At 30.5% G+C, this 13,007-nt stretch overlaps 1 protein-coding gene across 38 annotated transcripts in view; it reads right to left on the bottom strand.

Moving 5' to 3' along the window:
- hts (adducin 1-like protein hts) overlaps nucleotides 1–13,007 on the bottom strand; it is a 123,481-nt gene that overhangs the window by 24,231 nt on the left and 86,243 nt on the right. For 16 of the 38 annotated variants that reach the window (XM_073988405.1, XM_073988400.1, XM_073988404.1 and 13 more), the window contains 5 exons: nucleotides 9,115–9,225; nucleotides 8,748–9,042; nucleotides 8,371–8,508; nucleotides 5,966–6,037; nucleotides 7–75 (listed from right to left, as the gene is read on the bottom strand). In XM_073988405.1, coding sequence (XP_073844506.1) covers nucleotides 7–75; nucleotides 5,966–6,037; nucleotides 8,371–8,508; nucleotides 8,748–9,042; nucleotides 9,115–9,225 — 685 coding nt within the window. Of the gene's footprint in view, nucleotides 1–6; nucleotides 76–2,119; nucleotides 5,601–5,965; nucleotides 6,038–8,370; nucleotides 8,509–8,747; nucleotides 9,043–9,114; nucleotides 9,226–13,007 lie in introns of those variants that run through there. The other 22 variants (XM_073988417.1, XM_073988414.1, XM_073988395.1 and 19 more) reach the window with 5 other exon arrangements.

The raw sequence follows: 13,007 nt of genomic DNA, 5'->3' as shown, positions 1-13,007 counted from the left end.
TATTACCTCGACCTGTTGGTGGCTTACGATTTGTAGCCGTATGGGAACGTTCACCATTGATAAAACTTAGAGTTGCTATAAATGGAACGGAGTAGGTGGTGTCAACAAAGTTTGTTCAATCAAAAGGTTTATATTGAAACACACACACACATAGTCGATTGTAAGGGCGGGTGGTGGTAGGTAGAATAGAAGAAACCAAAATAAAGAATAAAAAATAAATAACATTTTTTTAAATAACAATAAATTATTAAAAAGAAATAAGTAAAAAAATTAATGTTTCAATAGAAATCAAGCTTTTTAATACAGTTAGTAAGTGCTGGTTTTTTGTTATGTGGCAAAGAAAGAAAGAAGTATTGGGGTTCGGGGGTTAGTAGTTAGAAACATTTTAGCAGCTGCAGTTAGGTAAAACAAACATATTCTCATTTCTAAACAAAAATAACATTTGAACATTGAAACACATTTAAGCTGTACACTCTCTATGCTATTTTTCACTATATACTAATACATGACTGATAGGTTATTTTGTAACACAATAATAAGCCCATTTTGAAAAGTTATGTACAAACTAAATAGTTTATCAATTGAGTTGAGAACTAAAAAAAACTAGCTAAAGTTGTAAAGCACATCCGTTTTTTTTTCGTATGGACAAGTTATGGTACAGCAAATTGGTGAACACAAGCTGCTTGTTTGGGAGGTATGAAGCATTTTCCTATAAACTAAATGTAAGGAAAAAAAGTATGTGTTGATTTGTTGTTGGTTATTTAAAAGTCCATAACCACAAAGGAGAGGGTTTCATTAGTTGCCCGAGGATGCTTAGATTGTTATAAGCCTAAAATCAAACAGGGATCTTTAGATTGTTATAAGCCTAAAATCAAATTCGCAAAAAACATGGGTGGGGTGGTATTCACAATACCTTAATACGAGTCAGGGTATTTGCAATTCTCAATGTTTAGACATGTGAAGGTCTTAACACGAGAGACATTATACTCAGAGGGGTGGCAATCACATTGGAGATATAATTTTTATTTATTTTATAAATGAGAACCTAGCCAAGAGCGGTTCCAAAAACTACAAAACTCGTACATAATCACCAATCTAAACTTTTATTTACTTAGAGCAATTATCCCAAGCATAGATAGATACATGGATTATGCCAAGAGACCTTCCACACCCTCATACTCTTTATCGTGGGAGTAATAATCTAAACCCAAACATTAAGTTTTTGGCATAAACAAAGAAATTTTCCTTTACATGTCAATAAACAGCATTTGTGCAAAGAAAGCATGCCGAATTTAAAACATACTTTTAGGGGGTTTTAAAGTAACATTTATTTACATTAAATAAATTGCAACTAGATGAACTGTAGAGCCTTTATCATAGATATAATTTCCTTAGAAATAATTTCCTATTTCCAAGAATTTAATAGTCCATGCATAGGATACAAGGATTATGCCAAGAACCCTTCCACACCCTCATTCTCTTCATCGTGGAAGTAATAATCTAAACCCAAACATTAAGTTTTAGGCATAAGCAAAGAAATTTTCCTTTACATGTCAATAAACAGCATTTGTTCAAAGAAAGCATGCAAAATTTAAAGCATACTTTTAGGAGTTTTTAAAGTAACATTTATTTACATTAAATGAATTGCAACTAGATGAACTTTGGAGCCTTTATCACAGAAATAATTTCCTTAGAGCCATAAAATGTGGTACCCCCAGTGTCTTCTAAATAGTATAGTGATGGTCCTGATATAAATTATGCTAATATTTACATGTTCGTATAAACATCTGCCCGGCAACATTATGAAATCCCTCTTCTACTTGGCATTTTGGGGGTAGAATGTCATAACACAAAAAATAAAAGTGAGGCAAATACGAAATTAAAAATTTCCACGATTCTGATGAAGCGAACACTAAATAAATTGTTTTATGCTTATATATAAATTCAATAAAAATGTTATTCGAATGACACAAACACGATAAAATGGGATAACTAAAACGAACGAAAATAATGTAAATAATGTTTCGTTGTTGTTGATTGTGTGGTTGTGAGAAACTACACACTAGAGAAACTTGCTTGATTTTGAAATGTTACCAAAAAAAAGAACCAAAAAACTCACCTCACTTACGTTACGGCAAGATTTGATGTTGTCGAAGAAGTGGTAGAAGAAAATGAAAATTGGATTTTGGAAATTGAAGACGACTGACTGGCGCTTTGCTTTTAATTTTCGTGGAGTTTGATTTTGAATTTTTTCTTCAATCCTAAATGTTCTCAAAAATGTTGATGTGCGCTTCAGACTTTTTTATGTTGGGAAGTGGTAGTGGTGGTGTTGGCCTGTCTCTAAGACGATCTTCGACGACAAACAAGTTAGGGGGGAAGAATTCTTGTGTGCGTGTTTGTGTGTGTGTAAAAAATATTAACTAAAAAACTAATTGGTCTCCAATGGATGTGGTGAACACCGTTTGTGGTTTTCATTAAATAAAACTAAACTATAATTAATTCCTTCGTTTTACCAATTCACTTTTTCTTTTTTGAGCGGGCTATACAAAAATTTGGAAAAAAGGGGAAAATACAAAAACATTTTTGGGGGAAAAAAAATATTTGTCGATGGGTTAATTCGGTTTGATTTCTGGGGTTTTGGCTTATTTACAGAAAAAGAAATACTATTTTTAAATTATTAACTACAAATTAAAAAAAAAAAAAGTATCAAGAAAACGAAATCATGTTGACATACAGTTATCAAAATTGAGGTTATGTGATAGAAATTTCGCTTTAAAGAGCGAATTATAATTTTTGATACAAATATGTATAAAAACTTTGATATTAGGAAATGTCATCCAATCTGCAATATATTAATATTGCATACATATTAATAAACACCATAATCAAAAGTGAGGTTATGTAAAAACAACATTATTGAGGTTATGGCCATAACATAACTTTTAGCAAATAAACAATGTCATATTGGGAAAATTGGTAACATGGAGTATAATAAAACAAATAATATTTGAATATTAAATGAAGACAGTATTAAAAATTGGAATATGATAAATGTCATTTTTAGAGGTTTCTTTTGACAAAATTACATCCTACATACAGAGTATCATCAAACTGCAATGTTTGAATACTCAATTTGGATACTAGATACTGCCATAAATCTGCAATATTTGAATATTCAATAAACAAAATAACTAAAAGTGAGTCTATATAAAAACAAAATATTTGAGGTTATGACCACCAACATAATTTTTTTTTTATATAAAGTCATATTGGGAAAATTGGTATCATGGAAGTAAAATTGCAATGTTTGAATATTAAACCAAGTTAGTATCAAAACCAGTCGGGCGGGCCGACTATATGATACCCTACACCACTGTGAATATGTAAAATATAAATCGAAGCTATATCCAGATCTTAACCGATTTTTATATAATTTGGCACATTTATTTCTAGACTGAATTCAGTCACACATTCCAAATTTCATCGAAATCGGAAATATATAGCGTGTTTGGTACAGAAAATACGTGAAATCGGCCGAAAATATATATGGGAGCTATATCCAAATCTGAACCGATTTCTATATAATTTGGCACATTTATTTCTAGACTAAATTCGGTCACACATTCCAAATTTCATCGAAATCGGACGTATATAGCGTGTTTGGTGCAGCAAATACGTGAAATCGGGCGAACACATATATGGGAGCTATATCCAAATCTGAACCGATTTCGATATAATTTGGCACACTTATTTCTAGACCGAATTCAGTGAAACATTCTAAATTTCATCGAAATCGGAAATATATAGCGTGTTTGGTACAGAAAATACGTGAAATCGGCCGAAAATATATATGGGAGCTATGTATATCCAAATCGGAACCGATTTCGATATAATTTGGCACACTTATTTCTAGACCGAATTCAGTGAAACATTCTAAATTTCATCGAAATCGGAAATATATAGCGTGTTTGGTACAGAAAATACGTGAAATCGGCCGAAAATATATATGGGAGCTATATCCAAATCTGAACCGATTTCGATATTATTTGGCACACTTAATTCTAGACCGAATTCAGTCAAACATTCCAAACTTCATCAAAATCGGACGTGTATAGCGTGTTTGGTGCAGCAAATACGTGAAATCGGGCGAAAATATATATGGGAGCTATATCCAAATCTGAACCGATTTTCACCAAAAGCAATAGCGTTCTTGCTATGGCTAAAAAAATTGTAGTCCCCAATTTTCAGCTGAATCGGACAAAAAATGCGACCTTTATGTTGCGAACAAAAATACATGGACAGACGGAAGGACACGCATAAATCGACTTAGAAAGTGATTATATGTATATCCCCAAAAGGAACGGTGGGTCTATTTCGTTTCCTTTTGTATGTTACATACAAATGCACAAAGACATAATACCCCTTACCACTGTGTGGTGTAGGGTATAAAAATTAGATTATGACAAAAACATTTTTGGAGGTTATGTTTTAAACATGTTTTTTAGCGTTTTTTTTAGCAAATATATAGTGGGATTTTGACAAAATTAAATACTACAGAGTCATCAAACTGCATTGTTTGAATATTCAATAAACGGAGCCATGAAAATGGAATTGAGGCAAAAATATTTTCTTTGAGGTTATGGTCGAAAAATCATTTTTTGGAAGTTAATAATGTGATTTGAAAAAAAAAAAAAATGGGACTACGGAGGCCAGTTTAATTTCAGTTTGTTATTTTTAGACACCAAAATTTACCAAAAACGGAAGTTTTGAGAAAAATTTTAGGTTATGTCAATTTTTTTTTTTTAATAAATTATGACATTTTCCAAATTTTATTTAAACTAATAAAACTGATTTCGTTTTCTTGAAAAAAAAAAAATAAATAAATAAAAATTAAATAAAATTTCAAAAAATCTGAAAAACTGCAGCTGTTTCCTAAAGGGATTTTTTTTTGTGTGGGACTTGGTGTTAGAAATTAAAAAAAAAATGTTTTAAATGGTTGTGCATTGATTTCTTTGATATATAAAAAGATTTTGTTTAAAAGCAGTACACAGGTTGTTGGTAGGTGGTGAGTGAGTGTTATTTGTTAGAAAGAAACAGTTTTCATAACAGGGGATTTTTTTGTTTTAGACAAAGAAATTTTCAATAGAGAGTATACAAGTTGTTGGCCTAGTGTTCTGGTAGTAGTAGTTATTAGCAGTAGTAGTAGTTGTTGTTGTAGTAGTAGAAAATTTGTTGCTTTTGTTTTTTATTGTTGTTGTATGCATAGTTATTTAGAAATTATCTCATATAACACGCCGTACAACATGTAGGGTCTGTGAAAAAAGTTAGCGTATTGAAATATAGAGTTTGTTTTAAAAATAATTGATTATCATGATTAGCAATAAGTTTCTAAAAAAAAAGTATTTTTAATAATGCCCTTTTTCCGTGTTTTACACAACAAATATTGGTTTTCTTTTTTTTTTAAAGAAATGTTATCGAAAGCATATCAAAAATGCATAATAAATGCTCAGTTCTAACCACTACAATATAGGAGGAGGATTTTTCCGATTTTTTACGTTTCTGATTATCAACAACTAATTTTAGCGTAGTAGTAGTTTGTTCTTGTTTTGTTTTTTTTACACAAATAATTAAAACAAAAACAATTTTGGTTATAAATAAAATAAACAAAATAAAAGAAGTAAAAAAAATGAAAAAAATGTTAAAAGAAAAATAAAAAAACAATTTCTATATAAACACAAATATAAATAAAAAGCCAATATGGTTAAGACAAAAACAAAACAATAAATAATTTTCGTAGACAATACACAGTTATTTTTTCACTTGAATTCAATTTAATTAATCGTTGGACAAATGCAAAACAAAAAAACTTTCAATTTTGGAAAAAAATAAATAAAATTTAGAAAAGTAAACTAAAACGGACAATGGACTCACTAGGTAATAGAAGAAAGTTTGGAAATAAACTTACCGTCGCTCAAAACTACTTCGGGCTGACTGGGAACTGGGGCTTGTTGTGTTTCTATTCTCATAACTTGATGTTCTAAAATGAGGGAAGAAAAAGAGAGAGAGAGATAAGAAGGGGAAATGAGAGATTATTATAAACAAATATGTGTTTCAAGGACGAATCATCCTCAGGATAGAATGGATAAGTTAATCCGGACCATAAACAAGACCAACATCTTAAAGAAGACCAATATTCCGTATGGGGTTATAATTACCCAGCAAACCAAATGTCGGATGTCCGACAATGTCGGAAAGAAATTTCCTTTCCGAATTTCCCAAGGATTTTCTTCAGATTTCGTTACGAAATCGGATCGAAATCGATACGATGTCACTCCGACATTTCGTTCCGAAATTATGTCAACCACTTCATACAACTTTCGTTAAGATATCGTTACGATTTCGGATCAGACATCGGACGTATCGTCCGAATTTTGTTCCGATTTCGTTAAGATGTCGGTACGATTGGTTTGCTGGGTAGTCACCTTAAAGAGCTCACCTTCTTATAAAAAACGAATAGATTTTCTTCAATAAGAACCGTATGTCTGCCTCTGGAAGACCAGTGGGTCTTTTAATATAGAGGGTCTTAATTACTTTTTATGGAAGACAATTACGTCTTCTAATAGAACACCGCAAAGTCGTTAGGTAGAAGAAGACCAGTTGAAGATTAAATAAGTCCTTCTGAAGAAGAATAGGCCATTTAAAAGAGGACCAAGGGTCCAAGGGTCTTCTAACAGGCGATAAAGGTTATTAGAGGGCTAATAGATAACCCAGGGTATTTTAATAGAGGACCAAGATTTTTCTAAAAGAGGATCATTGATCTTCTAATAGAGGACCAAGAGCCCTCTAATAGAGTACTAAAGGTCCTCTAATAGAAGACCAAGGATCTTCTAATAGTAGACCAAGAGCTTTCCAATAGATAACTAAGGGGTCTTCTCATAGAAAATCAAGGGTCTTCTTATAGAAGATCAAGGGTCTAATAATAGAGAACCAAAGGTCGTCTAAAAGAGGATCAAAGATCTTCCATGGTCCTCTAATAGAAGACCAAGAACAAAGGGGCTTCTAATAGGAGGCAAAGGGTCTTCTAGGATAGATGACCAAAGATATTCTAGTATAAATCTTCTATTAGAGCACCTAATGGTCCTCTAATAGAGAACCGAGGGCCTTCTAAAAGACGATCAAGGGTCTTCTAACAGAGACCCTTCTATTAGAAGAACAAAGGTCTTCTTACAGAAGATCGAGGGACTTCTTATAGAAGAGCAAAGGTTTTCTAATTGACAGCCAATGGTATTCTATTCGAGGACCAATGGTCTTCTGATAGAAGACAAAGGGTCTTCTAATAGAAGACAAGGGGTCTTCTTCTAATAGAAGACAAGGGGTCTTCTTCTAGTAGAAGAACAAAGGTCTTCTAATAGAGGGGCAGTGGTATTCTATTCGAGGACCCATGGTTTTCTAATAGAAGACAAAGGGACTTCTAATAGAAGACAAAGGGTCTTCTAATAGAAGACAAAGGGTCTTCTAATAGAAGACAAAGAGTCTTCTAATAGAAGACAAAGGGTCTTCTAATAGAAAACAAAGGGTCTTCTAATAGAAGACAAAGGGTCTTCTAATAGAAGACAAAGGGTCTTCTAATAGAAGACAAAGGGTCTTCTAATAGAAGACAAAGGGTCTTCTAATAGAAGACAAAGGGTCTTCTAATAGAAGACAAAGGGTCTTCTAATAGAAGACAAAGGGTCTTCTAATAGAAGACAAAGGGTCTTCTAATAGAAGACAAAGGGTCTTCTAATAAAAGACAAAGGGTCTTCCAATAGAAGACAAAGGGTCTTCTAATAAAAGACAAAGGGTCTTCTAATAGAAGACAAAGGGTCTTCCAATAGAAGACAAAGGGTCTTCTAAAAGAAGACAAAGGGTCTTCTAATTGAAGACAAAGGGTCTTCCAATAGAAGACAAATGGTTTTCCAATAGAAGACAAAGAGTCTTCCAATAGAAGACAAAGGGTCTTCTAATAGAAGACAAAGGCTATTCTAATAGAGGAACAATGGTCTTCTAATAGAGAACCAATGGTCTTCTAATAGAGAAGCAATGGTCTTCAAAAAGAGGAACAAGATACTTCTAAAAGAGGAAGACAAAGGGTCTTCTAATAGAAGACAAAGGGTCTTCTAATAGAAGGCAAAGGGTCTTCTAATAGAAGACAAAGGGTCTTCTAATAGAAGACAAAGGGTCTTCTAATAGAAGACCAAGGACCTTCTAAAAGGAGACCCAGGAACGTCTATTAGATAAATAAGGGCCTTCTTATAGAGGACTAAGCGTCTGCCAATACAGAATCATGGACCTTTTAATAGAGCTTAGAGGTCATTACAGTTCCTTAATTACCTGAAACATCTTCTGGCTCTGATTGACTAACAGCGGCAGTTGTTGTTGTGGTAGTGGTATTTTGTTTAGTTTGTTGTTGTGCGCCTGATGTTTGTAGTGAACTCAACGCTTCAGATTCTGAGAAATCTGTGTCAGTATCTGTAATTTAAAAAAAGGAACAAAGAGGAAAATTCAACGACTGATTAGGAATGGGACCAAAGAAAAGTTACACAATGGGGGTTATTCTGAATCAAAACTCACCGTGAGTTTTGTCTCTCTACCGTGTTTCAACTCACTGGGAGTTTTAATTCAGAATAACTCCCAATATCGTAAGGAAACGATTTTTGATTTCAAAAATCAATAAAATATGCCCAACATCCTGAATCGTCTCTACTTACATTCACCATGAATACTCTTCTTTTTACGTTCCACCGTGCGTTTGTATTCATTCAATTCATCATCGGTAACATTATCGAATGGATTCTTGGCATATGGAGCCTTATAGACGGTAGCATTGTGTTGGAAGCCACGTTGAATGATACCCTTGGAGGCGGCACCCATTAGCACAACATGATCACCGGTTTGACTGACTGTGGCATCCTTAATGCGATTGGCCTCATCCCAGGTGACACCTTCCAAAATGTGTGATTGTGGACCGGCAGAAATTTTATCGGCACGACGATTATCTTTGATCTAGAGGGGGAGAGAGGGGAAAGAAATGTCACAAATATGGCCGAGTAGTATAAGAAATGTTTGTGAAATTACCTGTTGTTGTACCCGTTTAAATTCCTTGGGATTTGTATTGACTGGCACAAATTGTAATGGATCATCAATGCGTACTGGTGTTGAGTGTGTGGGTGAACCTTCAGCAACCCACTATATGGTTATGGAATTTGTGTATATGTGTAGGTTTTTCACAATACATAATGGCAATTATGGAACCCAGCGGAGAGAGATGTAAAAACAACGTAGCAGAATTTGTAATGTGGATCAATGGAAAGAGAAAGAAAAACAAGTTGTTATTTGCTCAATTTTTGTTAAATTCTTAACTAAAAAAAAACTTTTAATGTTTAAAAAACTATTGTTAATAACTGTAAAGGAACATGTCAATAAACTTTTCTGGGAAGAGACTTATTATTTGGTGGTTTTAGGAATAGTCTTATGCAAGTTTAGATTTAAGTTGGAATTGGATAAAAAAATGTTTAACAAAATAGAGTTGAGTTTCTTCAAAATACAGTTAACAAATTAATAAATTGATATACACTGAGTATTGTTATTAGAATGAATCGTAAACCGATTCATTTTGTTACACAATACAAAGGTCAAAGACCGAAATATTGTCAAATGTTAGATTTGACCAATTGAATCTCAACTGTATTATTACGAATATCCAACAAATATTGTTTATACTAGATTTAATGTTCGTTAAATTATCTTAATTAGCGACAATACAAATACAAATGATGATGTAGTGTGAAATTTAGTTTAGATATGATGATGTCATAAAAACAATAACAAAAAATATGTTAATTAACTTAAAATAACACAATATACATACAGTATGAATACATGTTAATTAAAGTTTTCAATGAATTTGTTTTTGGAAATAATTTTGTGCCAAAGAAAGTAATAATGATGATAACTATGTACACACGAGAAGGGCAATTTGGAAACATAACCTAACTATCTAAGCGAAAATATTGATAACAAAAGGCAACTGAAAATATGAGACTATGAATTGTGATTATCTGAAAGATAATACTCAGAAAAATTACTAGTTCCACAGTGGAAATGTCGTTTACTAAGGAGAGAACAATGACTTTTTTAGTTTTTTTTTTTTTTTTTTTTTGATCCCAAGATATTTCAATTCAATATACCTTTCTAAGTTTATTTTGAGAAAAACAGATTCATTGCGAAAATGAATTATCCAAAAAAAAGTTGTGTCATAAAATTTTAATCATACAATGACATTTCCTTTGAAAGATGAACAACAAAAACATGCAATAAATAATTAGAAAAGTCATGAGGTGCTTAAAAATTATAATTTTTAACTTATATTGTCGCTAATGGTTATGAGTAATACTGTAAATCTTTAATATTAAGAATTAAGTTTTTGAGGTTATGTTCAACTTAACCTTAAAAGTAACATTGATGAAAACTCTCCTAAAAACCTATTCAGAAGTACTTTCAAGGTTTTTATAACATTTATAACAACTTTTTTAAACGTTTCAAGGGATATTTGCGATATTTATTCAACATAACCTATAAATATAATTTAAAAAAATATGGCTAATTATGAGGCTAATAAGAAACTATTAGTATTTGCATAAAAATTATAATTTTTAACTTATATTGCCGCTTATGGTTATGGTTAATGCTGTAAATCTTTAATATTAGGAATTAAGTTTGTGAGGTTATGTTCAACTTAACCTTAAAAGAAAAAGTTATGAAAACTCTCCTAAAAACAAATTCAGAAGTACTTTCAAGGTTTTTATAAGATTTATAACAACTTTTTTGAACGTTTCAAGCGATATTTGTGATAGCTATTCAACATAACCTATAAATATAATTTAAAAAATATGCCTAATTATGAGGCTAATAAGAAACTAATAATATTTACTATAACCTGATTAATATTGAGTGAAAAAAAATATTTTAAAATGAAGTCAAACTCTAATTAGTGTTTATAACCCATTTTATTGCTTAAGAGGTTGGTTATGTTAAACATAACCTCAAAATTAATAAGTCGAAAATTGACAACTTTATACAAAAACGATTTTGGAAGCATATATAAAATTTTTCAAACAAACCTAACCAGAAAATAATTTTAAAAAAATCTGTTAAGATTTTGGTTTATATTTTGACATAAAATTAAAAAAAAAAAAAAAAACAATATTAGCTGTGTCTTTTTACGTGATAATTTGTAATAATTATTACTAATGTTGCAGATTTTGACAGTTATATAAAGGAAAAGTTGCTGAAAAAATGTTTCAGCAACATTTAGTAAGTAAAAAGACACCCCTAATATTTGGTTTATTTTTCGGCATAACCTCAAAAAATATACTTAAACAAATACCACCATATTAGAAAACCATTTCTGGGTTGCTCTTTGAAAAATTTACTAATGTGAATTTCCTTTAGTTTCAATAATAATGGTTAAAAGTTTGGTTATGTTGGACATAACCTCAAAATTAATAAGTCGAAAATTGACAAAATTATACAAAAACGCTTTTGGAAGCATATCTAGAAATTTTCAAACAATTCTAACCAAAAATCTGTTAAAATGTTGTTTGGTTTATTTTCTGACATAAAATTTAAAAAAAAAAAAATCTATTAATATTTTGGTTTATTTTTCGGCATAACCTCAAAAAAATATGCTTAAACAAACTCGACAAAATTAGAAAAAACATTTCTCGGTTACACTTTGAAAATTTTACTATTATGAATTTCCTTTAGTTTCAATAATAATGGTGTTGATACCCTATTATTCTGCTTAAGGTTGATTAAGTTGAACATAACCTCAAAATATATGAGTCGGAAACTTAAAATACAAAAAAAGCTTTTAGAAGCATTACTAATTCTATCTAAAAAATAATTCTAACAAAATGTATATTAAGATTTTGCTTTTTTTCGACATAACCTTAAAAATTGTACCTAAAAAAATAGAAAAAATTGGAATACTATTTTTGGATAACTCTTTGAAAATGCTCTAATAACTCTTTGAAAATGCTAAATAAATTACAAATATTATTTTTAAATAATTTCTATAAAAACAGTGTTGATATTGTATTTTTCTGCTTAAGGTTGGTTAAATTGAACATAACCTCAAAATTTATGAGTCGGAAACTTAAAATACAAAAAAAAAAACTTCTAAAGGATAACTAATTCTATAAAAAAAATAATTCTAACAAAATGTCTATTAAGATTTTGTTTTTTTTTTTCGACATAACCTTAAAAATTGTAACTAAAAAATAGAAAAAATTGGAAAACTATTTTTGGATAACTCTTTGAAAATGCTAAATAAATTACAAATATTATTTTTAAATAATTTCTATAAAAACAGTGTTGATATTTTATTTTTCTGCTTAAGGTTGGTTAAATTGAACATAACCTCAAAATTAATAAGTTGACAATTTACAAATTAAAACAAAAAATGATTTTGAAAGCATTTTTAATAATTTTCTCACTATGCTAATATAATTTTTAAAAAATTATATTGATTTATTTCTCGACATAAAATTGGACCTAAATTTTCTAGTTTTTTTAGGTCCAATTTTATGTCGAGAAATAAATCAAAATATCAATATAATTTTTTAAAAATTATATTAGCATAGTGAATGTTGTGTTTCTGGATAACTCTTTGAAAATCCTCTAGTAAAATATGATTTAATATGATTAAATATCATTCCAAATTTTCTCTATAAAAATGTTGTTGATAATAAGTGGAAAATTTACAAATTAATACATGAAATGATTTTGGAAGCATCCGTAACAATTTTCAAATAATTCTAATATAAGTAATTTTCAAAGTTTTCTATAATTTTTTATTTTCATTTCATTCTTCGACATAACCTTAAAAAAATCGAACAAATTGGTCATTCACAAAAAAAAAAAATAGAAATCGGCCCAATCATGAACAACAAAACTCCCCGTGAGTT

The sequence above is a fragment of the Musca autumnalis genome, unplaced genomic scaffold, assembly GCF_047663935.1.
Source record: "Musca autumnalis isolate F117 unplaced genomic scaffold, ASM4766393v1 scaffold_5, whole genome shotgun sequence".
NCBI lineage: Eukaryota > Metazoa > Arthropoda > Insecta > Diptera > Muscidae > Musca > Musca autumnalis.
Note: the sequence above shows the minus strand (reverse complement) of the source record. Positions and strands in the feature narration are given on the sequence as shown.